A 26,543-nucleotide genomic window follows, 5' to 3' on the forward strand; every position below is an offset into this window, starting at 1 on the left:
GTTGATCAGAAAATGCAGAATCTGTCGCTCACTATCATCACTTGAGCTACTTTGGACGACCGAATCACAACCTCCTGTTTTTTGCTCCAACTGTGGGCTTTTTCTCACTGTGGGCTCATTTTTCACTGCAATCTAAAGTCCTGTCCCCCTATGTAAAGGGTAGGAGAGAGAGAACCCAGAAACGTCTTCTGTGCAGAATGACACAGTTGTCATAAATCCTACAAAATAAAAAGTTTAACTTCTCTGATTAAATATTTTACAAAAATTAAGTACAAAAATCTAGAATCAACATTTTCAACATTATTTCACGTCTAGAAATGTGTTACCAATACTTAATGTTTTCAGCAACTAAAACTATAGGTTTTTAACTATTTACATTTTTAATTCATTCCCATCCTCGTCTCCTCTCTGCCTGCAGTTCAGCTGAAAACTCTGAATTTTTACTGTGTCACTGTTGGTCACAGCTGAGTCACTAGTGGCTTGACAATTGCACAAAACAGGGCAGAATTTTTTGTTTTTTGCAGAATGTTGATACTGAAAATGGCATATTTTTGCCTAATTTTAGTAATGAGGCATTTAAAGCTTAGATTTGTGTTCCTGAGAGAACACCATGTCACACATGGTTAGTTCAAGGACTGTCAGAAAGTTGAAAATCTTATAATTCTCTTGTTATTTTATAGAATCTAGCTAGTAAAAATGCCTTTTTTTTCTAGCGAATTTTTTAAAATGGAACAATTACTCTAAGTTTAGATTGGAGTCATGTTTCTGACAACAGTGAAAGTCGTACATGGTTAGTTCAGGGACTGTCAGGAAGTAGAAAATCTGATGATTCTTTTGGTTTTTTACAGAATGTGGTTGGTAAAAATTGTTGGGTTTTTTTGCCAAATTTTCAAATGAGCCACATGGACTAAAGCAATTTCAATGAAATATCATGAATTTAAGCTTAGATTTGAATAATTTTTCTCACAAAACTGAAAGCCACACATAGTAAGTTGGAGAACTGTCAGAAAGCTGAAAAGTTGACAAATCTTTCTGTTTTATTTTCTGTAGAAACTGTTTATTTATAGCCTGTTCTTAAATGAGACGAGGAATAAAATAGTTTCATTAAAATGTCAAATTGTACGTTTAGATTTGAGTCATTTTTCTGACAAAAGCAAAAGTCATGGTACGTTCAAGGACCATCAGAGAGCTGGAAATACAAATAATAGAGAAGTCTGCCTTAATAATGAGACTATAAGCTAACTGGACACCACTCATATGAACCATGATATGAGAGAGAGATAAATGTAGACAGATGATATGTGTAACAGAGGGAGATAACTCATTCACTCGTCAAGTCAAAGGAAGATTCTCACCTTAGGTAGTCTGGTGAGAGGCGGCGGGATGGAGAAGCCCAGTCCTGGACCTGTCTGCTGGACCCTGGCCTGGCCGGAGACGGAGCTGGAGGCCGTGGTGGGGAGGAAACCGGCTCGCTGCTGGTGGTGCTGGGCTAAGCTGTTGGCCAGGCACGAGTTGGCGGCCAGCGAGGCGGGAGAGTCGTACTGCTCACTAGACGAAGGCCACTTCCCCTTCAGGATGGCGTGGCAGATGCTGTCGAGGCGGCTGATGATCACTCTGTCCTGCAGGTGGGAAACACACCAGCGAAGGTTTGAAAATCTGACGATTCTCTTGTTTTTCTTTAAACTTTCTGATGGCAGCTTGGATAATAGTGTGATTGTGTGCAAATTGTGCGACAGAGTTTTCTGATCACCGCAGACACCAGAGCTAATGTTAGCTACAATGGTCCTGGAAACATAATTTAAAAGTAAAGGGCAGCCTTGAGCTCAGTAACAGGCTCAAAGAGGAGAAATATCCATATAAGTACTGTGAGGCCGATGGGTTTGCCGATATAAAGCACTAAAATGATTATCAAAATGTTATGGCCTAGATTTCAACAGTTTTTGCTTTGTTACCATTTCCAAGGGTAGAAGAGTCTGTTTACTTTACCAAAGATGTGTTGTTCACCATTTTTAGTGGTCAGGGTTGCCTGGAATTTACTTGAAATAATATGTTCTCAAGACATTGAAAGTGCTTGAGTTCACAAAAAGTCTGATAATGTTGAATATAATCGCTATAATTCACTTTGACTTTGCAGTAATCTGTGAATGTAGCAGACATGAAATATTCAGATAAATATAAATGAAAAATAAACTATTTTGTTGTTTAAGTTTACGTTCACTACTGTTTAAAAGTTTGGGGTCACTTAGAAATGTCCTTATTTTGGAAAGAAAAGCAGTTTTTTTCAATGAAGGCAACATTAAATTAATCAGAAATCCAGTCTAGACATTGTTAATGTAGTAAATGACTATTCTAGCTGGAAACAGATGGTTTTTAATGGAATATCTACACAGGAGTACAGAAGAACATTTCCAGCAACCATCACTAATGTTAGCTAATGGTGTTGAAAGGCTAATTGAAACCCTTGTGCAGTTATGTTAGCACATGAATAAAAGTGTGAGTTTTCATGGAAAACATGAAGTTTTCTGGGTGATCCCAAACTTTTAACAGTAGTGTATATGTCTATTCATCGATTCAGTCACCAACCAAAGTTAGTTTGAATTGAAAAATTTTGCTTACAAACACTGCTATTTGACAAAAATGTGATTAATTACAAATTAATCAGTTACAATGCATCTAATTGATTAGATACATTTTTTTAAATTGTGTCCCACCACTAGTAAAAATACATTGTAAGTTATCATGAACCCTGTTCTCTTCATCTGCCCACAAAATACAGCAAACAGATGATGTAGTTGCACCACACATCATATTTAATTGATGTCATTTTTAAACACGTTAGGTAAGGATGTTTCATTTGGTCTACACTCATTGGTTCAACTCCTTCACTCGCATGTCTACTAGGAGAGAATAAGATGAAAGAAGAATGTGCACGCTGTGAATGAAATACTAGTTGTTTTCCTTTCAGTACTACAGCCACCCTTACAAAGCACGCACTGGTGCACACAATACTGCTACACCATAATATTGTGCTTTCAGCTTTGGCCGTCTTGCTCATATATCTGTCACAGTCTGCAGAGTGAAAGGAGTTGTCATCTGTCTGTACGCTCTCTGCAGTTCAAGCTTGTTTACACTAAAACGAGACACTGTGACGTAACCGAGCAGAAGATTGTGGGTCAGAACGGCCAGAAAAACCTGCTGGCTTGATTACTGCTGAACCGGATGTAGCAGTATTTTCTGCATTTGTAGCACACCCTGTTCGAAATGAAAACAGTTTGAGAGAATGGCAGAAAGTGGACCAGGTGCCACACAAGTTGTTCCTGAGTCTAAAACAGCAGCCCATTTACCTTTCCCTCCAATTGACTTTTCCACTGCTCTCCGACTGTCTGAGCTGAGTTCATCACTTTGGTCTTTTTAAATGACAGTGGACTTTGTCGCAATGTTGCAAAACTTACTGGGTGAATGACAAAATCAATAAATTTTTAGCTTAAAATCAATCAAAAAAAAAAAAACAACTCTTGGGGGTAGAATATTAAAAGAAAAAGAAGAAATTTAACCCTCTGAACTCCTAAGCAGGTTTGAAAACCCTGTTGTGTGTACTGGATCAACACATTTACACCATTAACCGGAGCCAGAAACCGTAAAGACAGAAAGAATCATCGGATTTCCAACATTCTGACACTCAGTGAACTACTCATTTAGATTAAATTAAAAGTAAGTTTGCCAGAAATAACCGAGGAGTCGTTAGTGAATCAACTGCGACCAACAGTCACATAAAATTCATGGATTTTTCGACAGAACTAGATTGAACTGCAGGCTGTGTCTAGACAGAGCAGACAAAAGAAGAATTTGAAAACAAACTAAAAACGTAAGCAGTAAAATATCTGTAATACGCAGAGCCACTCTTTTTTGCATTGTTGGTAACACTTGGACATGCTATACATGTTGATTTTTTTTAAAAATATGTAGCCAAACATATTTCATTTTTTGGCACAGAGGGCATTTTTGAGTTGTCTCTGCTTCTAGCAATGGAGGTGCTGTTTCTACAGAGGTGCAGGACTTTAAAAATGAGCTCACAATGAGGAAAAAAACACACACAAACAGCTTGGAGTTCAGAGGGTTAAAAAGAAACGTGAACAGCCTTTAGCTCATGATATTGCACTTTAGCTGCTTTAGCTGTTTTGTTGCCTTGATGGGAGATTTAACATTTAGCAGTAAACATGTCATCCATGCAAAATTCTACAAACGTTGACGCGCTGCAGTACCTTTGGCCACTCGGAGAACGAGTAAAGTGCTTTTTCCTGCAGCAGCTGGGCGATAGTCGGCTCCCGGGGCTCATGGAGGCTGTCGGGTATCTCGCACATGGAGATAGGAGCTGCAAACCTGGGGCTGCCCGGATAACCTTCCACCACAGGCACTAAAGAGGAGGACAGCAGGTTTAAAGTCAACAATCTGCCTTGAAAGATGGTCAGAGCTCATGCTTTTCTGTCATTCTTTAGGTCAGGGTTGTCAAACTCATTTTAGTTCAGGAGCCACAAACAGCCCAATTTCATCTCAAGTGGGTTGGACCAATTAAATCATACCATAATAACCTATAAATAACCACTACTGCAAATTTTTCCTTTGTTTTAGTGCAAAAAAGTACGTCCTGAAAATGTTCACATTTAAGGATTTTATTTTTATTTTTTAACAAAACATTATGAACAACCTGAAATTTCTTAAGAAAAGTAAGTTCAATTTCAACAATATTCTGCCTCAGTTTATCATTTCCACATTACAACTTACAGAGAACAGAGTGTCTACAAAGGAACAGAACATTTAGTCACAGGTATGTGGAACTGAATGATATAGTATTTTACTTTATGGAGTCTGACAAAAAAATGACAAAAACCAAGAAAAAACAGACAAAATATTACAAAAGTGAGACACAAAATGACAAAAACGAGAAACTAAATGACAAAAAATGAGACAAATGACACAAAACAAAAAGAGACCAAAGATTAGACAAAAAATTTACAAAGCGACAAAACAATGGACAAACAACAAAAACGAGACATAAGCACAAAATGACAAAAACAAGAAACAAAACGACAAAAACATGAGACAAATGTCAAAAGTCAGACAAAAAAATTTCAAAAACGAGACACAAAATGACACAAACGACATGAAACAAAACAGACGACAAATCAGACAACAAAACGAGAAACAAAATGACAAAAAAACATATACAACACAAGCGAGACAAAAAGCAAACACAAAATGAAAAAAACGAGAAACAAAATGACAAAAAATGAGACGAACGTCAAAAATCTGACAAAAAAGACAAAAACCAACAAAAACAAGACAACATATTACAAAAATGAGACACAAAAGCACAATGAGTAAAATAGTATTTTACTTTAAGAGCAAAAGAACTTTTCATGGTCTAGAAATTATTTTAAATTTATAGCTTTACAAAGTCGTCCTGCGGGCCGCATGTCTGACACCCCTGCTTTAGACTACACGAGGGATGAATCAGTCTTTTCTCACCTGGCGTACTTGGCCTCTCCTCCTTCACTTGGCTTTTCACCGCTGGGTTCTCTGAGGTTTCGACGAGCCCGTCGGCCTGCTCCAGTTTGGGCGTCAGGACCGTGCTGTCGGCCTCCAACATCTCCTGCTTCGTCTCAGCTTTGACCTCGGACAAAGCCGTGAACTCCAGGCCCTCTGGTTTGGCCTCGGGTTTAATCTCCGAGCTGTCTGGGTAGGTCGGGAACCCGATACCTTCCATCTTAGCTTCGGGCTTGACGGCAGAAGTGTCCGGAAACACTGTCAAATTCAAACCTTCCGGCTTTGTCTCCGTCTTCAGCTTGTCTGGATAAGCAGCGAAGCCCAGAGCTAAGGGTTTGACCTCAGGCTTGACTTCTGAGTAGGCTATAAACTGGAGAACTTCAGATTTGGTGTCCAAGTTGTCGGGCTTCATGGGAAGGCTTAGATCTTCAGGTTTGGTCTCCAGGGTTTCGGCTTTAACAGGATAGTCTAACTGCTCGGCTTTGGTCACCAAATCTTCCGACTTCACTGTGTAGGAAAGAAAGTTAGCATGTTTGACTTCAGAGCTGTCCGGGCAGACGTCCTCGGGGGTTTTCATCTTGGTCTCCTCGACTTTGGTCGCCAGGATCAGCTGCTCTGGCTTTTTCTCACCGTCGCTGTCTGCTACAAGAGAAAATTTGACATCACACGGCTTTGAGTCGACGCTGTTTACAGGCAAAGTTGAGGCCATTTTGATTTCATTTTGATCAAGCAGATTGTCTTTGCTGTCCGGATCAAGGGAGAACGTCAGGCCTCTATTCTTACTCTCCCTGCTGCCATCTGCCGAGTTCAGCTCTTCGACTGAACTGTCAAACTGATCCGCAGAGACTTCGGTTTTGGCTTCATCTTTGCCATCACTCTCTCTGGCGGCCTCAGCAGGCTTTGATGATGCCGTTGGGGACGAGACGCAAACAGAAGGGCAGGACGGCTGTGCGTATTCTGAGTAAATGTTCTCCAGCTCCATCTCGTTGGTTTTGGCATCTGGTTGTTTCATGGCGTTCTCTGATATTTCATCACACGGTTGTACCGCCGGAGCATCGATCAGAGCGACCTGGTCGACCTGTCCCTCCGAGATCTCGTCCACCTGATCTGCGAGATCCATCGGAACGCCGTCTCCGGAGGCTTTCGGCAATCCTTTCATTTGAACAAACGGCCCAGTTGAGTCTCCCATCAAGTTTTCAGCGTCAAGAGAGTTCTCCACAGTCGCCTCCTTCTCTGTCTGGTATAAAATCAAGCTGTCCACTTCCTCCACGGACTCTTCGATAGACTCGGGACACACCAGACTTCCCTCCTCTACCAGCTTTCCCAGAAAAGGGTCTTGGGATAGATCCTCTTTGTGCTGTGTTTGGTCAAAGCTCTCCTCTTTCCTCGAGTCCTCTTCTCCCAATCCTGGTTCTGGTTCTATCCCGTCCATCTCTGGAACTTCCATGGGTGGATCCAAGACCCCCAAACCTTGATCTGCATCTGAAAGTACAAACCATCAAGATGTAAAGCAGCTTTTCTCTGTGTACCTGTTAAGTATTTTTTTTAATCCTACCACTGGGAGGTGCCAAAGTTTTCAGGTATTCTCCACAGAGGCAGAACTTTTGGTGACTCTGTACAACATCCAAACACCTCGTTAGCAAGTTCACAAGTGCTTTTTAATCAATCCATTTGTTTGTTTAATTTACCTGACAGGAAATAATGTTGTTTCCACTGATTTGGATGGATAAAATAAAAAACAAACTGAAAATGTGCATAGAAACCTCTTCTATTTTTCATATTTTCATCACATTGTCAGCCTTGATTGAATGTCTCACTACCTCATATTATCAGGATCAGACTAATTCCTTTTACTTTTTTCCATCATTAAGTTGGTCATCTTGGTCAGCAGCAACAGCTAGCTAAATATCTAGCTTCTACTCCTGAGAAAAAACTAACATTAGCATGGAATGGCAGCCCAGTTACTATGATTAGAGTAGGGTTAGCAAACAACAAATAAAACATGGAATAAAAATGGTATCATTGATGTGTAAGCTGGGCCAATCAAGCCTTTGATAGTGATTTACCTATTATTGATAAATATGGAGCAAAAAATTGTACAAGAGAAGGTTAATTTTTCAAACATTTGAAGTCCATATGTCTTCCAATTCTGGAATGACCCATGTGGGACAATGTGGGTCTTTCCATAATTTTTGTGTCAAAGAAATTCAACTTTCCTTTGTTCCTTTTTTATGATTGATGGCATTACAGCATTGTGACATTGCACAGAAGAAATTACTGAGTTCTCTCTCCTTCTAGTCATGTTTGTTATGTTTCCACAGAGGTGCAGGACTTTATATTGCAGTGAAAAATGAACCTACAGTGAGTAAAAATGTGAAAGGAGCCAAAAAAAAAAAAACAACAACAACAAAAAAAAAAAACGCCCTGGAACAGCTTGGAGTTCAGAGGGTTACAAACAATATTTGTGAATCATATTTACTGTGACATCTGAAAAAAATCCCTTTTTCTATCACCCTTTACATACCCTGGTTTGAGTTGCATTCCTCTCCTTCCAGACTTTGCTCTCGTTCTTTGTCCACGTTCTGCTGCTCCATGCTCTCTGTTGACAGGTCCTCCACTTCCTCTTCCTCCTTGTCGTCAAACTCAAAGCCGGCACTTCCCTCCCGGTCGTCTCCTTCCTCCACGGGGTTGGTGAGGCTCTCGGAGACGTTGGAGTGACCGAGTCCATCCTGCGGTTCCTGGGCAGTGATGTCGGACAGGGAGAGGGGTGGTGGAGGGACGTAGGGCAGAGGAGGGCTGGCTGACAGGTCGGTTTGATCTGCACTGGGCTCCTCGTTCACACCGATGTCCTGAATACACAGAACCAAAGTGTTAAATTTACTCCAGCCTTAGGTCTGGGTAATAATTCAGGATTACTGTTTAGCAACTTTCTGTGATTACCATGACTTCATCTATCACTGTTTTGCCAAGCTTTCAGGAAATTATCATTAAAAACAACAATATAAACTGGCAGATTTTGTATTACACATTAAAGTAATCATTGCACTGTGTATAAATCTCACTTTTTAATATGTTGGGAAAATTTTCTAATCAATACACTTTTTACTTATACTGAGCTTTTAGTTCATGACAGTGTTTTCATTCATTCATTATTAAAAATTGTAAACACCCCTCATTGTGTAACTCCAGCAGCCCTGAGAGAGAATGGCAGGTCTCAGTGTTTGGTGCATTGAGTATTTCAAATGTAAAATTATCATCTTAAATTGTAAAAAATGCAAAATCATTGAAATATGTTTACTAGTTGGAGCATTGTGACTGACAGAATTCACAAATGGCTAAAGTGGGTGCTTTATGAACACGCACAATAGTTGACAAAGGAAGCATTTAGAAACCTGTCTGAATGCAAAGAGAGAGAACTCTTTGGAGAACATATTTTCCAGATATATTTGGAGAAATATTCAGAAACATAAGAAACTTTATACTTGGATTAAGATGTCCAATATTTGTCCATATTTTTGTTGTCATACCTGCTCAATCAGTTTAAGAAAAAGAGAAAATAACCTTCTTTTTCATTTTTGTGACCAATTGTATTGTTTCATATTAAAACCTAATCTATGTGTTTTATTATTGTGACATTGAACTACATATGGTGATCCCTGTGTTATTAATTTATTTGGTTTTGTGTCCTCAAAGATGGGATTTACTATCATGGCTTAATTTCTTTTTTCATATTTTAAGTCATCCATAACCACAGATTATTTCACCCAATACATTTTGCAGAGTCTGAATCAATGAAATGATGAGAAATAATAGTGAAAATATCAGACTTTTATCTTTAATAGTTCCTGAGATATTGTTGATTAAAAACAGCGTCAAGTTTCAATGTGGAAAAAAAAACATGCAGAACAAAAGATCTTAGAAAGTATAAGATATTTTAAGGTAAAATTCACAAGTGACCCATGTCTGAGTGAAATAATCATTTTGCTGTGTTTGTCTACTGTCTGCCCCACTGAAAGCATTAAACTACAAATGGGTTTCAGATTATTGTCGCCTTCGGGGCTGTGATGACAAAGACTTTGGAATGATTACCACTCATTAAGCCGCTAATGTTACCCTGATGCCACGAGGACAGTAAAACTAACCTTAAACAGAATATAACTGGAGGACAGCGGCTCGACGGGTTCTCCAGCCGAGGGGTGGGAGGGAGAGGACGAGGGCGGGAGGCCTAAACACTCCTCCAGAGTCCCGCCTTCCTCTCCTCCTCGGTCTCCCCCTTGCGCCTCCTCGTCCTCCTCCTCCAGGAAGCCGGTCTCCAGGGCGGAGGGACCCAGGATGGGATCGGACTCGTTGAACATGTGGTGAGCAGGACTGGTGTGGTCGGTGCTGTCCCAGGGAGCCTGGAGGATCGGAGGTCACGGCCAAGTGAAAGATGATGCAGAGAAATATGTGGACAGATGTGAGGGGAAAACACACAAAGTGGTCGATGAGGGAAAGATGTGGAATCAAAGGAAGAGAAAAATCCTAGTGAGTACACTTGAAAAGCTGAAATTATGAGGGCTGATCAAAAAGCTCCGAGACTGATGGTCGTGGATGTGCAACATGTGCAAGCAGTAACGGTCATTAGCCAGGATTAGGGATCGAACAATACAGGTTTGTTTTGGCCACTGCTGATGCATATTATAGGAAATCAAGAAAGGACAATAACAGATATCTGGAACCCATATACATTAGCGTTCAAAAGTTTGGGGCCACTCAGACAGTTTCATGTTTTCCATGAAAACTCACACTTTTATTCATGTGCTAACATAACTGTACAAGGGTTTTCTAATCATCAATGAGCCTTTCAACACCATAAGCTAACACAATGTAGCATTAGAACACAGGAGTAATGGTTGCTGGAAATGTTCCTCTGTACCCCTATGTCCATTAAAATCCGTCATTTCCAGCTAGAATAGTCATTTACCACATTAACAATGTCTAGACTGGATTTCTGATTAATTTAATGTTATCTTCACTGAAAAATGCTTTTCTTTCAAAAATCAGGACATTTCTAAGTGACCCCAAACTTTTGAGCGGTAGTGTACGTATTAAAAGTAATGTTTCAACAGCTTAAGATAGCAGAGAACCTGTCATTCATAACTAGACTTCTTCATTAATAAGGGTGACTGTAACTGAGTATGCAAATTATAAACATTAGTGATTAAGATCCTCTCCTGTGAGTGTGTGTGTGGGATTGACTGAGATCTCCTGTTCTTCTCTATGTACTCAATATTTTACTGTTCTGTCACTTTTATTGTCCACTAAGGCTCACATCTTCACGCTTTATAAATTACTGTTTTCCAGACTCTGTTTCAGGTTAATCAATGGCTGAATTCAGCGGCTAGCCTAAGCCTTATTTTATGACCACTAGAAGGTGCTCATCTGCAATTTCTCCATCAACCTCACCGTGGAGCAGAAAGTAAACGTTACATTGTGGCTACCATCAAGAGAAGAAACAGCAGTGGAAGAATTTGCAGTTTCAAAAACTAGACATTATGTTAGGAGCGCGAGGAGCGTACTTGCTGTTTTCTGCAACATTTCCGTGGTTCTGCACTGGAAATTTATCCCTTCTCAAGGTTGGGCTGTGAAGGCAGAGCTTTATTCTAACATCCAAAGGTGTCTGATGGAAAACATTTGGCACAAACAACCTCAACTGTGATGCAGTGGCATGTGGGTGCACCAAAGCAAAGTGCCTCCGGTCATGCACGGGTTTTTAGGCCACAACACAATTCGTACGTCCTGCCTGCTCTACTTGTCAGATTTAGCCCCTCTCTTCCCCAAAACTAAACTCAAAATGTAGGCATCTGGAGACAGTTGAAGACGTTCGGCACTTGACGTGTATACATACTGAGACTTCCAGGGGAGTGGTACAAGAGCTACAGGAGCACTGGGAGCAGAGTAGACTTAAACGGGAAGGCGACCAAATTTAAATCAGGTGTGGTGTTTGACTTTCCCGGTCACAGTCTTGGAAATTTTCAATCAACCCCTCGTATTAGTCCCCTAACCATGTAAAGGACCATCAACGGTGATATTTGACAACAAATCTGATAACTGTTAAAAAAAAGGGGGGGTCAACAAGTGTCTGTTGTCTTCGTGACAACAAAATAGCCCGAATAATTGCTCATTCCAGCTTTGAAAATTCTGTTCTCAAATTTTACAGACCAGAAGAACAACCTTAAAGATGGTCAGTATCGATAAAGTGATGACATATAATCATTCCATGCAGCTGTACTTGTTTCTGAGCAGTAACAATACAAACATCTAATGCAGTCCAGATGTTTTATACTCAATCACAACACACAATTTATGATGGAAGTCTTATTAAAACAACAGAATACATGTCTGAAGCACAGTGCTTTACCTGTAACTGATCCAGTTCCACCGATGGCGCCATCAACCCGGTTTCCTCCGATGAGCCCTGCTCTCCTACAAGAACGTCGCTCCTAAGTTTTGAATCCAGGTCGGCTCCTCCGACTCCGTACGAGTTGAGCATGCTTTGACCTCCTGCTGCTGAGTTGAAGGGGAAACCGTTGAGGGCATCCTTGGACACCTTTCCTCCGTGTAAAGCATCTGCAGACATGGCGTCGTGCTGCAGTGCTCCCAACTCCAGAGATTCATCCAGAGGAGGACAGTCCAGGAAGTCTCCACGCGATCCAGGAACTATTCCCAGACTCGGCGAGGACGAATCGTGAGCATCCAGCGGTGGAGGATGAAGGTGAGGGTGAGTGGAGGAGGATGAGGAGGAAGGAGAAGGAGCAGATGGAGGCACCGAGTGCTGGTGATGGTGGTGGGAGGACTGGTGGGGGTATTCAGGAGGCTGAGGGGAGTGGTGGCTGAGTCCAGAATCGTACAGGCAGCAGTGAGGATGAGGAAGCTGAGGATGTGATGACGAAGAAGATGAGGATGACATGCCGGAGTGAGTCGCCAGGCCCGGATGGTGAGGGTGGTGATGGCTCTGAGGGTGAAGGTGGGCGGGGTGTCCTCTGACGTAGTTCCTGTGGGCCTCCAGGAAGCTCAGCTGGGGGTCGTTGAGGATATAGAAGTCGGTGCGGCTCAATCCGTGGCGTGCAGCCCCGATGAGGAGGTCACGGTCGTGTTTGCCAGACTCCCACCAGACGGGGAGGTAGAGGGATGGACGGCACAGCTGGAGGCGAGCCGACAGCAATGGGTGACGGAGAACCTGAGGGACGGATACAAGTTCAACTAAGTTATGCTCTGTTTGCTGCAACGCTTTAAATCCTCAGAAGATTTTCCTTGTTTTGATTTTTTTCTTATACAGGTGGTCCTCGACTTATGTCAGAGTTCCGGCTTAGGGCGAAAATCGACTTACTTCAATCAGTGGGAACGGAACTCTGACTGGCGAAAATGTAAACAAAGCCGTTACGTGCATCATGACATCGATCAGTTCTTCGGAAAAGTCATGAATACCAACGACTTTCACGCATGTACAGTTGCATGCAAAATTATTCAACCCCCTGACATTTTTGACATTCTGACAAAATGAGCAACATTAAAACTGCAGGCGATTACTAAATCATAAGAGGTCAACTTTATTGAATCCATCCAAAAGTTCAACTTCTTTACAAGCTGATTGCAAACTTATTCAACCGCCTATATACAATGCTAGATAAATACGGATAATTGCAGAATGCCATACACCTGTATGTATACATTTTGAGGTGAATTCAACGATGACGCATGCTAAACAGCGAGGAATACTCATGTTAATAAAATGAGTCCACTTTTTGTCAGTACTCCCCATACGCCTTTTGCAAGCAACATGGTTAGGACCAGAGAGATGTCCCTGCAGTTCAGAGAGGAGATAGATGCTTTGCACAAGAAAGGAAATGGGTACAAGAAGATATCCAAGCTCTTGAATGTTCCCAGCGACACTGTTGGAGGCATCATTCAGCATCACATTTTGCCAGAATGTCAAAAATGTCAGGGGGGTTGAATAAGTTTGCACTGTAGGAGTCACTTTACAGGAAGATAAAATATTGTAATGGACTGATATTTTTGTTGACGTTTCAATGTTTATTTTTCAGTTCCAGATTTACCTAATGTCAGTGAAGTTACCATGTTCAGTTAGCTCACCTCTGATTGGCTGAGAGTCAGCAGTAGTGTGTGAGTTGAGTGAGAGAGAGAGATGGGAATGGTGGCTAATCCTAGAGCTAAGTTATTGGGTTTTTGTAGTTATTTTGGCCTTGGCTACGGCCCACAGTAGCCTGTGTGAAGGTTCAATAAACGACCAGAGAACCAGATAAAGTCTCACTCATTCGTCACAGAGGGTCACTACAATATGTTGCAACATTTTTACAACTTGACCGATGTTCGTCGGTGTTTTGCCCTGTTCCGAGCGTTTTATTCTATCTAATTTCACTTCCATGGAGATGGCTTTCCTTTTTTTTTTTTTTTTTTGGTCTGCATTTATTCTCATTGTTTAACTCCACAAAAGGGGTGTCAACATTATATGATATTGATGCATATTTTAGTCTTGCAGCCAAATATTTTAATATATAGTGCATGTGTGTGACCATCACCAGCCCTCCCTGAAAGCTAAGCAGACATTCTTTATTAGAATTCCCTATTATGAGCCAGGGAGGGCAGTACTACACCTCTGTGATGTGTGGGGGAAACAAAGGAGCTTTCCTTTTCTTCATAGTACTGCCATCAAAAGAGTCTGATTTACGCTTGGGAGCCATAATGAAGGGGAAAAAGTTAGTGAATGTAGCACAATCCAGGGTGGCGTACGACCCGCGAATGTAAACAAAGCCGTCTTATAGCACCGCATGACATGTTCATTCGCTCCGCTCACCAAATAGTTCCACGTAACCAGTTCTGACATAACAATGAAACGTTGTAGGTCGAGGGCGTCGTAAACTGGGGACCTCCTGTATATGGAAGTTTGGTCATAAATTGTCCATTCAGGTAAATAGGAGTTTGTTGGTTCCTTCCCACTGTTGCCAAATGTTGCTCAAAGAAGACCCAAAGGAAACGTTGTAATTGTTGGGTTCTCTGTTTAAGATTCTTTAAGTCTTTAGGTTACTATGTGAACTATGAGATGACACATGTTGTGAATTGGCACAGTATAAATAAAGCTGGAAAAAATTAATAAATGTGGTAAATATAGTATCTCTACTAAGAAATACTGTATTTATACATGTTCCTGGACAATTTCAACCCTTTGAACACCACAATCTGAAAACCAGTCACCATAATGACACCATTTATCAGAGCCAGAATCTGTAAAAACAAGCAAAATCATCACATTTTCAACTTTCTGATAGTCCTTGAACTGCTCATTTGTTTGGTAGGGAAACTTAACTAAATAACTGAAAACATGTTATTTTCAAAAGAGATTTGTTTTGTAGTTTTTTTAAACTTTCCAACGAGCCTCGAACTCACAAGATTCATGCACATCTAAGCCTAAAATGGTGGTATTTCATCAAAATCGCTTTATTCTTCATGTCTTATTTAAAAAGTGAGAAAAAATGTGACCCAGACCCCTACTTTGTTTTCTTTTTTGCTTTTAGCACAAACACATTTTGAAGACAGTTCCCGTCTTCCAATAAAAAAGCTAAGAATCAGCTGTGGGCATCACCTGATCGTCAATTTTTGGCCTGAAGTTTGTTGAATGGAGGCATGAAAAGGCAGGCTTCAGTTCCATTTTGCATTTTAATCATGATTACCTTTGATGGTGAAAATATCTCAACTCTGAGGCAAGATACGAAGTTGTACGTAGGTTAAAATGATTTCTAGACAGGTTTATGCAAACTTATCTTTAGACTTTAAAGCAAACCGCCGTTGATGCAAAATGCAACAGATGAAAAAGTCAAGAGAGACGAGCGAGGTTCATTTTAGCATCAATCAATCGCAGAAATAACTCCAAGTCTACAAAAACAGTTGTGTTTGAGACAAACCTTGAAGTCGATTTATAACTTTGAGCCGCAACGGTGGGAACTACACTATTCATGACGAGGCTTTGTTTGTTCAAAGGGCCCACCTGCTCTCTGATCTTGCGAAGCAGCTCGATGCGATATAACGTCCTGGCAGCTCTCTCTTCTGTCAGAGGCTCCACGAGCACAGCGGGATCCACCAAGCCTGGAAAAAAACAAATGGGATGGAGGAGGAGGGAGCAAAGGAGAACGGAAAGAAACGGAAGGTTAGCCAGTGAAGATTTACATGGAGAAGGTATGAAAGATGCAGAGAAGAGGGAAGAGTAAAAGATAAATAAGTTTGTTTTTGTATGCAAGATTCACTCAAAAAATAAGATCTGAACATCCTCCTCTCAAGTCATCAGTAAATATGTTGCAGATTCTCATGTTTTTAGGGTAGGCAACACAGATCACATTCATTTCCATATTTGACATGTTGTAAATGTGAGTTTAGATCCAAAGTTTCAGTTCTTAAATCTAAATTAACTGTTAATGGACATCAAATAAATCTTTCCAGACAGAATATTTTTGTTTCATTAGTCTGCCAAGGAGGCGGCGCCTCAGCAGAGTTATGTGACGAGCAATGTTGGTTTGTCTGTCTGTCTGTCTGTCTGTCTGTCTGTTAGCAACATTACTCAAAAACTCCGGGAATGTGGGAAAATTGCCGGATCCTGTGGACACGTACCTTAACATTACTCAAAAACAGACACACGGATTTGGATGAAATTTTCAGGGAAGGTCAGAAATGACACAAGGACCAAGTGATTAGATTTTTGCAGTGATGCAGCTTATAGTCTGAGATCCACGGATTTGTTAAAAAATTTTGTATTATTGCCAGATAGCAGCACGGTGTCACTGTAACTATGACAACAAGTGAACTTTACGTCAGCTGCCTGCTAACGATCACATGATTGTGATCCTACTACAAATCCACCGCTGTGGATTTATCGGGACTTATCCATTGGAAATGATACAAGTAGCAAATGATTAACTTGTGGGGGTGTTTCAGAGTCACATCAATTCCCGCTGCCCGCTACATATTTAGGCCACGTGATTCGGTATCTGTACATAACGTACACATATATAACACACGGCTGTGCTCAGTGCAACGTCATTTTGCTTGTGGGTACATCTATATTAAATGGCCACATTCTATGTTGCCGTGATTTCTGCCACAAATTTTTTAAAGATTTCATCCGTCGGAAATGATACAATGAGCAGCCTTGGCGGAGTACTGCGCTCTCTGTTTTTCTTGTTGTTGTTTTTTAAACTTTCCAATGAGGCTTTAAGTTTGTTCTGCTCCTTTTAAAGCTTGTTTTTGGATTTTAAACATCTAAATTGTAGATGTTAAAAATGCACAAACTGATGTGAAAAAGTGTCAGTTATTTCTCTTCTGCTGAAATCTGAAGCTAGAGTTTTTTCCTGAGCCATCAACTAAGGTTCCTAATTATATGGTCTGCAGCAGGATATTCTAACTAAAAGAAGATCTCATTGACAATGTTATCATGAAATAACTTAGCGTTAAACTGAAGGCTTTTGCAGACAAGCTTCTACACGTAGAAACAGAAAACCCGACCTTTCTGTTCTTTTAAATTTACCACATAATCAATTTAAATTCAATTATCGAGGTTTCCCCAAGTGAGAAACTCAGCCCTTCTGTTATCAAGCATGTTTAGATCAGTTTACTAACCTTCTTCCTTCCTCGGAGGAAGCTTGCAGGCTGTCCTGCACATGTTGACAAAGGAGTTGAAGTATCTTTCCAAACTCTCGTCCGTCTTCCTCTCCAGTCGGGCCAGAGCTCTGAACTGGGACCAGTCGAACGTCTTCCTCTCCGGGTCGTAGATAACCCCGAACGACGACACTGTTCGGTAAAAATCTGCCTGCTCTCGACGAGTCCACCTTACACAAGAGGTAAGGAGCAGACAAAATATATTAGAAACGGTACAGCTCAGAATATTGCAGAGACAGTTCATTTCACCATGACTGTATAACTCCTGGTTTTAGTCCTGTGTCCGTAATCACAGATGCAAAGAAGACTCTCTCTGCGTCTGTCATTAACAGCCAAACAGTAGACCACATGGCAGTGGACATAAAATGAATGAGTGTCTGAGAACAGGACTTTCTATTACACAGAAATATTGCTGAATTTGCTGGTTAACATGTCATCTTTTTGAGCTGCGTTTCAGTTTTATACTTATTCTGTTGACCACCAACAGAAACAGAAAATTCTATTCTATTTACAGATAGGAATGCAAAAGAAAACTACTTATTTTGAGTTGTATTAAGTGATTTGGGGAAAGACTTTTTTCCACATTTTAGCATCAATGTTGGTCCTAAAACATTACAGAGTTTCCGTAAGACTTTCACCTCAGATTGTTTAGGATGCCTGCTGACGATCACATGATTGTGATTCTACTACAAATCAACCACGACAACTTATCGAGACTTATTTGTCAGAAATCATACAGCGACTGAGCAGCCTTGTCGGAGTACTGCGATCTTTGCTTTTCTTATTTACAGTCTAAAGTCATGAAACTTGCATCGATTTAAAAAAAAAAAAAAAAACTTCATGTAAAATGGAAATGACGGAATTTCAGAATTCCAACTTAGGGATGCATAAACATAATATTTTACATGTTTGCACTGCTGACTGTCCTTAGCCTTGTAATTTGGTAGCTAATTTGATAGTTTTAAGTCACACTGTTCAAGAAATTGCAGAGAGGAGGTGATGTTACGAGGATGAAATTGTGCTCGCAGAGGAAGACGAAACGTGGACATGGAAAAGTGTTTTACGTGCTAATATTGTCCCTTATTGTTGCCTGAGGTGTGCAAAACAAACGTGGTGTTTAGGAAGCTTAGGAGTTTAGAAATGTTGTGATGGCACTGCTGATGGAGATTGAGTTTTATTTCATTGTATTTGCAGATTTTCTTTTTGTAAGTAGTCAACGGAAAGAGATTTTTAAAAATCTGCTAATGAAATTTTCTTGGAAACATGGAGATTTCTCACATGAATCATTAAAAAATAGAATTTCAGGAAGTGATTTGTCATAACATGGGGCTGCACAGTGGCATAGTGGTTAGCTCCGTCGCTTTGCAGCTAGATCTCTGGTTTGCGTACCCGCCTTCCCGGGATCTTTCTGCATGGAGTTTGCATGTTCTCCCTGTGCATGTGTGGGTTTTCTCCGGGTACTTCGGCTTCCTCCCACAGTCCAAAAACAGGCTGAGGTTAACTTGATTGTTCTAAATTATCTGTAGGTGTGAATGTGAGTGTGATTGTTTGTCTCTATATGTAGCCCTGTGATAGACTGGTGACCTGTCCAGGTGTTCCCTGCCTTCACCCTAAGTCTGCTGGGATAGACTCCAGCTCCCCGCGACCCTAATGCGGATTAAGCGGTGTATAAATAATGGATGTTCAAGAATAAAATGTTGGAGAACCACAAATATCAATCCTAAAACTCGATGTGAACTTATCAGTGTATCTCTTCTTCAACAGTTACCTCCTCTGCCACTCCAGAAACAGGGGGTCCGGTTCGGTGGCGACCACAGAACACCTCCTCAGCTCTTCACCCAGCTGCCAGGCCAGTGGTCCGCCGGCGTGATGACCGTGAGCGGCTCCGGCTCCTCCGATGCCCATCCCCACGAGGCCGTCGTGGAGCAGGAACTCGTGCCTGAGCAGCGGCTCCCGGCGTAGCGTGAAGCGCTGGTAGGCGGTGATCAGGCGCCGCAGACGGGCCGTCAGGGCGGGGCCCGTGGGCCACAGGGGCCGGGCCTGGACCACATGGAGGGCCGCCACCCCAGTTCCTGTTCCCGTGGTCGTCGTGGTAACCAGAGTTCCATCCTGGGCGCACAATTCACCTGACAACTGAGGGTCTATGAAGGAAAGACAGAGTTTCTCTAAAATCAGGATGCAGATTATTACTTACTGCTTGTACTTTAATTTAAATTAGCTTAAATTAATTTAAGCTTCATCCTACTTGTTTTTAGACATTATTCTAAGTTTCTGTTTTTTTTTCACCATTTTGCTTGATTAATTTTTTTGGCTTTTACTGTGTTGTAGCAAGTCTGAAATAAATAAATCAATAAATTAATTATCTAAATAAAATGAGTAATGCTGCTGTTGCTACAAGTACTATGGGAGGTTAAAGAACAAAAAAAAATCAATTTTAAAGGAAGGTCAGTGATGCTTGATTTTTAAAAAGGGTACAAATAAAATTTCAGTACTGGTGGGAGTAACAATACTTTTTCTGATACCTCACTGTAAGAAATACAGATATAATAAGATGTCAGTAAAAGTACTTCAACCCTCTAAACCCTAAAATCTGCTGACAGGTTTGAAAGGCTTGTTTTGTTTTGTTTTTAAAATCATAATTATACCATTTATCAGAGCCAGAAACTGTAAAAACAGAATGAATCGTCAGATTTTACATTTTCCAACAGTCCTCCATTTTGTTGGGAACGTTAACCAAACCTAAAAATCCTGATATGTCATAAATAAAAATTACTTTATTTTGCATGTGTTGTTTAAAATGAATGAAAAGAATGGTTTTACAGTCTAAGAGTTAATGTTGCAGTAAGGGATTTGGACAATGTTGTTGGCTGTGTTGTTGTCAGTTAAATAACCTAAACTCCTGTCCATCCACAGTCCTGAAAATACAGCATTAAAAATAGATGACACAGACTGGGCAAGACCAGCGCATTCCTTGCTCATCTGCATCAATCTGTGTGACCTAGATAGCATCTGTTGTTTTTCCTCTTCTCCTCACTTCTCCTCAGGCATAAGGGTGTCCATATGTGCACTTGGCACCAGGACACCCTAGGCTGCAGTTCGATGATCGACTTTGTTGTCGTATCGTCGGACTTGCGACCGCATGTCCTGGACACTCGGGCGAAGAGAGGGGCGGAGCTGTCAACCGATCACCACCTGGTGGTGAGTTGTCTCCGATGGTGGGGGAGGATGCCAGTCAGACCTGGCAGACCCAAACGGATCGTGAGGGTGTGCTGGGAACGTCTGGCGGAGTCCCCTGTCAGAAGGAGTTTCAACTCCCACCTCCGGTCAAACTTCAACCATGTCCCGAGGGAGGTGGGGGACATTGAGTCCGAGTGGACCATGTTCCGTGCCTCCATTGCTGAGGCGGCCGATCGTTGCTGTGGCCGTAAGGTGGTCGGTGCCTGTCGCGGCGGCAATCCCCGAACCCGTTGGTGGACACCGGCGGTAAGGGATGCCGTCAAGCTGAAGAAGGAGTCCTACCGGGCCTTTTTGGCCTGTGGGACTCCGGAGGCAGCTGACAGGTATCGGCTGGCCAAGCGGGCTGCAGCTGCAGCTGTCGCCGAGGCAAAAACTCGGGTATGGGAGGAGTTTGGCGAGGCCATGGAAAACGACTTCCGGATGGCTTCGAAGAGATTCTGGTCCACCATCCGGCGTCTCAGGGGGGGAAAGCGGTGCACTGTCAACACTGTGTATAGTGGGGATGGTGCACTGCTGACCTCAACTCGGGACGTTGTGAATCGGTGGAGGGAGTACTTCGAAGACCTCCTCAATCCCACCGACATGCCTTCTGATTCAGAAGCGGGGCCTGGGGTCTCGGGGGTGGATCCTCCCATCTCTGGGGTCGAAGTCGCCGAGGTAGTTAAAAAGCTCCTCGGTGGCAGGGCCCCGGGGGTGGATGAGATCCGCCCGGAGTTCCTCAAGGCCCTGGATGTTGTGGGGCTGTCCTGGTTGACACGCCTCTGCAACATCGCGTGGACATCGGGGGCAGTGCCTCTGGATTGGCAGACTGGGGTGGTGGTCCCTCTTTTTAAAAAGGGGGACCGGAGAGTGTGTTCCAACTATAGGGGGATCACACTCCTCAGCCTCCCCGGGAAGGTCTATTCAGGGGTACTGGAGAGGAGGGTCCGCCGGATAGTCGAACCTCGGATTCAGGAGGAGCAATGTGGTTTTCGTCCCGGCCGTGGAACTGTGGACCAGCTCTACACCCTCAGCAGGGTCCTTGAGGGTGCATGGGAGTTTGCCCAACCAGTCCACATGTGTTTTGTGGATCTGGAGAAGGCTTTCGACCGTGTCCCTCGGGGAACCCTCTGGGGAGTGCTCCGGGAGTACGGGGTAACGGACCACCTAATACAGGCTGTCCGTTCCCTGTATGACCGGTGCCAGAGCTTGGTCCGCATCTCTGGCAATAAGTCGAACTCGTTTCCAGTGAGAGTTGGACTCCGCCAGGGCTGCCCTTTGTCACCGATTCTGTTCATAATTTTTATGGACAGAATATCTAGGCGCAGCCAGGGTGTTGAGGGGGTCCGGTTTGGTGACCTCAGGATTCCGTCACTGCTTTTCGCGGATGATGTGGTCCTGTTGGCTTCATCATGCCAGGACCTCCAACTCTCACTGGATCGGTTCGCAGCCGAGTGTGAAGCGGTTGGGATGAGGATCAGCACCTCCAAATCCGAGTCCATGGTCCTCAGCCGGAAAAGGGTGGAGTGCACTCTCCGGGTCAGGGATGAGGTCCTGCCCCAAGTGGAGGAGTTTAAGTACCTCGGGGTCTTGTTCACGAGTGAGGGAAGGATGGAGCGAGAGATCGACCGGCGGATTGCTACGGCCTCCGCAGTAATGCGGACGCTGTACAGGTCCGTCGTGGTAAAGAGGGAGCTGAGCCGAAAGGCGAAGCTCTCAATTTACCGGTCGATCTACGTTCCTACCCTCACCTATGGTCACGAGCTTTGGGTAGTGACCGAAAGAACAAGATCGCGGATACAAGCGGCTGAAATGAGTTTCCTCCGCAGGGTGGCTGGGCTCTCCCTTAGAGATAGGGTGAGAAGCTCGGCCATCCAGGAGGATCTCAGAGTAGAGCCGCTGCTCCTCCGCGTAGAGAGGAGCCAGATGAGGTGGCTCGGGCATCTAATTAGGATGCCCCCCGGACGCCTCCCTGGTGAGGTGTTTAGGGCACGTCCCACTGGGAGGAGGCCCCGGGGAAGACCCAGGACACGCTGGAGAGACTATGTCTCCCAGCTGGCCTGGGAACGCCTTGGGGTCCCCCGGGAGGAGCTAGATGATGTGGCCGGGGAGAGGGAGGTCTGGGCTTCCCTCCTAAAGCTGCTGCCCCCGCGACCCGACCCGGACCAGCGGTAGAAGATGGATGGATGGATGGTGTTGTTTAAAAAAATTGCCAAAAATTAACCATATGCAATAAGGTGATTCTGTAAAAAATGAAAATTTCTACAGTCTTCAGCACACCCAGGAAGCAGTTAGTGACTGAGCTGTGGCCAACATTCATCATGACAAAAATTCAAGGACTTCTCAGCTGAACTGCAGGCTGTGTTTACAGGTCAGGGAGAACATTAGGTTGGAAATTAATCACACATGTAAGCAGTAAAATATCTGTAGTGTGTAGAAAAACACCAGGAAACACCTGAGTGCATTTGGAGTAATGTTGTACAATTTGATTCTCAATTTTTGTAATCTAAACTCAACTTTTGTTTTTTTTAATGATTTATGGCACTTTAACTGTCTTAAACTGCACAAAAGACAATGCTGTGTTGTCTCTCCTTCTTTATATGGTAAACAGCCTTTTGTATTGAGATTAAATAAGGAAATACCAATTAAAAATAATTAAACTAAAGATGCTATGAATGTGACCCAGCAATTGACTCCGACCTTGGATTCTTAGCAGGTTGTTATACTGAACACATTTTTGATCTTTAAAAGTATTTTGCTTCAGCTGCATACATAGCATGCATCCTTTATACATGTATGATTAATTTATGAAGAAGAAATATCTTTTTTATAAGGTTCATTTAAACATCCAGTTGCTGAAATTCTCACAACACAACATACGTCTCTTTGGTAGACAGTGAGAGTTTGGAATTGCCGAAAAAACTAAATTAATCAAAGCAGTACATTGGGCCCCTTTACTTGTGAGGTTTTAAATTGAACTTGCTCATCACTGAACACACAAACTGCTGCATTCCTTAAACATTCTGCCTTGAAGTAGCTTCATGTTTGGATATTAAAAGTTTGAAAGAATATCATCTCTTAAATGCCTTCATTTACACCCAAACAATGGGTCACAGGGTATTTGTGTCCAAGTGTCTTTATATCTCCGTCTCCAGAGTGCTGTCCAACATTTAGATGTCCATTTAATGAACCCACAGAGACAGTGAGCACCATTAAAACTATCTAAACTCATTTCATACGTTTGACTAGTCCAGTGCTCTGCAGAGTACTGATGAAATGAAAATTTCAGCAGAAAAAATGCCTTTTATCAGAAGAGAAGGTAGAGTCAGTAAGGAAAAATGACAATCACTTGTTAGAATTATAGCTTAAAGTACACTTGCAACCTGTAAAATGTCAAGATATTTTCAAGCTATCAAATGGAGACGTTTTGGAGAGGCAAACAAACTGACATACATCAAAGTGTGTGTATGTTCAATGTAAGGATGCATCTTTCTTTCCTTTCGTTCTTTCAGAGGAAACGTAAGAGTTTAAATATGTAAGAGTGATAAATGTCTCACCTGGACCTGTGCTGTCTGGCTTGTCTGAGGTATCAGTGCTGGAGCAGGTCTCTTCTCCCTGTGAACAAAAAATAAAAATCCAAATGAACAAAACCGCAACATTAGGAGGCACATGTAAGACTTCTGAATTCAAAATTCTGCTATAAAAATACCAGCAACAACTTTTTCTTTCTGGCAGATACTGTTGTCCTCAGACAACATCATTATAATCAACACCACAACTTCAAAATGGAAGAATCACTAATGCCACGTCTCAGGAGAGTTTTCACTTCACCTTGCTGCTCTCATCTCTATCCTCCCCTCCGTCGGCTTTGCTTTCAGCGTCCTCCTTTGCTTCCTCGGTTTTGCAAACGCTGAGGACAAAACAGACGACAGACAAAAGGAGAAAAAGCTTTAATAGCGGCGACAGCGTCCTATTGAGTTCCACAGCTCTACGACGGAGACGAAACATGCTTCCTTATTGCCTGAGTAGAGAGAAAACATCAGAAGACAAAAGATGACTATAGAACTAAGAAAAAGCGAATGTCGGATTGTGAAATGTCAAAATGTGACCAGATGTAAAGAAAACAGATGAAATCAAACTGTTATTGTGTTAAAAGCAGCGTAGAGATGAAATTTCCTGAGGCAGATAACAAGAAGTTTTCAACGTAACAAAGACAACAACATGAAGTTACATCTCCAGGCATTTAGCTGATGGCGATAAATAAAAATAAAACAAGGCAGAAGAGCAAACAAAGGTGCCATGTTGATGTTAAAAAACGGGATAAGAACAGAAAATTATCAAGGTTTTTCCTCAATGTGGGCTCATTTTTCACTGCAATATAAAGTCCTGCACCTCTATGGAAACACAAAAACCTTACTAGAAGCAGAGAGAACTGTCTGTGCAGAATATCAAAATAAATCTGTGCAGAATATCAAAATAAAAAAACTGATAAATCATAAAAACAAAAAAAAAAAAACAAGAAAGGCAATGCCCCCATATGGCATTGACAGAAATGCAGTATTTGTTTATTAGTTATTGATGATCAGAAATCACAGCAACATAGAATGTGGCCATTTAATATAGATGTACCCACAAACAAAATGACCTTGCACTGAGCACAGGCGTGTGTTATGCATGTGTACGTTATGTACGGATACCGAATCACGTGACTTAAATATATAGCGGCAGCAGGAATCGATGAGGCTCTGAAACACCCCCACAATTTTATCAATTGGTCCTTGTATCATTTCCGATGGATAAGTCCTGATAAGTCCTCAACGGTCGATTTGTAGAAGGATTGCGATCATGTGATCATCAGCAGGCAGCTGACATAGTGTTCATTTGTTGTCATAGTTACAGTGACGCTGTGACGCTATCTTGCAATGGTACAGAAATCTTTAACAAATCTGTGGATCAAGACTATAAGCTGCATCACTGCCAAAATCTAATCCCTTGGTCCTTGTTTCATTTCAAATTCCATCCAGATCCATTAGTCCGTTTTTGAGTAACGTTAAGGTATGTGTCCACAGGATCCGACAATTTCCCTCATTCCATTCACTGTCTATGTGAAACGCACTGCCTTGCATTCTGGTTCAATTGTGGTGTGTTTTGAGCAGCGATCCAGTGCGTCTCCCCAGTGTGTTTACATGTGGGAAAAATGGATCTAGTGGACACACAGCTTCAATTCTCATTAGGGTCGGAGGGTGGGAGGGGTAGTGGGCTGGAGTCTATCCCACCTGACTTAAGGTACATGTCCACTAGATCCGTTTTTCCAGTATGTAAACATGCCGCATCTGACAATCGCCCACTCGATGGGCAGTCACTAGTGGGCCACAAGGTGGTCATATGACAGCTCTTTCAGCTTGAGTCCGGTAGATGCATTGGACCAACATGGTGGCAACCTTTCTCTTTAATTTCAAAAAACACTTCAGTGAAAGTATTTCTGAAAGCATTTGAGGTGAGAAATAAGCTTTGAATGCTTTAGATTCAGCATTAGCTCGTTTTATTTCAGCGACGGCTAGTTTAGACATTTGACGAAAGTTTTGCAATGCATCGGATCTCCGCACTCCGCATCGAATTTGCATGAAGTCGAAGTCGAGTCTACTTTATGCAAATGAGCTGCAGCCGACTCCGGGGAGACACACCGGATCACAGCTTGCACCTGGTAAGGAACCAGCATGCAACACAGTGTGTTTCACAAAGACAATGAATGGAATGCGGGAAATTGCCGGATCTAGTGGACATGTACCTTTAAGGTGAAGGCAGGGGACACATTGGACAAGTCACCAGTCCATCACAAGGCTTCATATACAGACAAACATTCGCACTCACATTGACACCTACGGACAATTTAGAATAATCAATTAACCTCAGCCTGTTTTTGAACTGTGGGAGGAAGCCGGAGTACCGGGAGAAACCCACGCATGCACAGGGAGAACATGCAAATTCCATGCAGAAAGATCCCGGGAAGGCGGGTACGCAAACCAGAGATCTTCTAGCTACAAGGCGACAGTGCTAACCACCGAACCACTGTGCAGCCC

At 42.4% G+C, this 26,543-nt stretch overlaps 1 protein-coding gene across 4 annotated transcripts in view; it reads right to left on the minus strand.

Annotated features, from left to right (window-relative positions):
• Nucleotides 1-26,543, minus strand: part of chd6 (chromodomain helicase DNA binding protein 6) — a 181,590-nt gene that overhangs the window by 11,869 nt on the left and 143,178 nt on the right. For all 4 annotated transcript variants that reach the window (XM_055010483.1, XM_055010485.1, XM_055010484.1 and 1 more), the window contains exons 30-40: nucleotides 24,295-24,373; nucleotides 24,021-24,078; nucleotides 19,016-19,388; nucleotides 17,209-17,417; nucleotides 15,587-15,684; nucleotides 11,945-12,763; nucleotides 9,687-9,941; nucleotides 8,069-8,393; nucleotides 5,527-7,026; nucleotides 4,263-4,414; nucleotides 1,356-1,619 (exon numbers count right to left, since the gene is read on the minus strand). In XM_055010483.1, the coding sequence (XP_054866458.1) occupies nucleotides 1,356-1,619; nucleotides 4,263-4,414; nucleotides 5,527-7,026; nucleotides 8,069-8,393; nucleotides 9,687-9,941; nucleotides 11,945-12,763; nucleotides 15,587-15,684; nucleotides 17,209-17,417; nucleotides 19,016-19,388; nucleotides 24,021-24,078; nucleotides 24,295-24,373 (4,132 nt within the window). The remainder of the gene's footprint in view (nucleotides 1-1,355; nucleotides 1,620-4,262; nucleotides 4,415-5,526; nucleotides 7,027-8,068; nucleotides 8,394-9,686; nucleotides 9,942-11,944; nucleotides 12,764-15,586; nucleotides 15,685-17,208; nucleotides 17,418-19,015; nucleotides 19,389-24,020; nucleotides 24,079-24,294; nucleotides 24,374-26,543) is intronic.

This window comes from Amphiprion ocellaris, chromosome 5 (genome assembly GCF_022539595.1).
Source record: "Amphiprion ocellaris isolate individual 3 ecotype Okinawa chromosome 5, ASM2253959v1, whole genome shotgun sequence".
In the NCBI taxonomy this organism is placed as follows: domain Eukaryota; kingdom Metazoa; phylum Chordata; class Actinopteri; family Pomacentridae; genus Amphiprion; species Amphiprion ocellaris.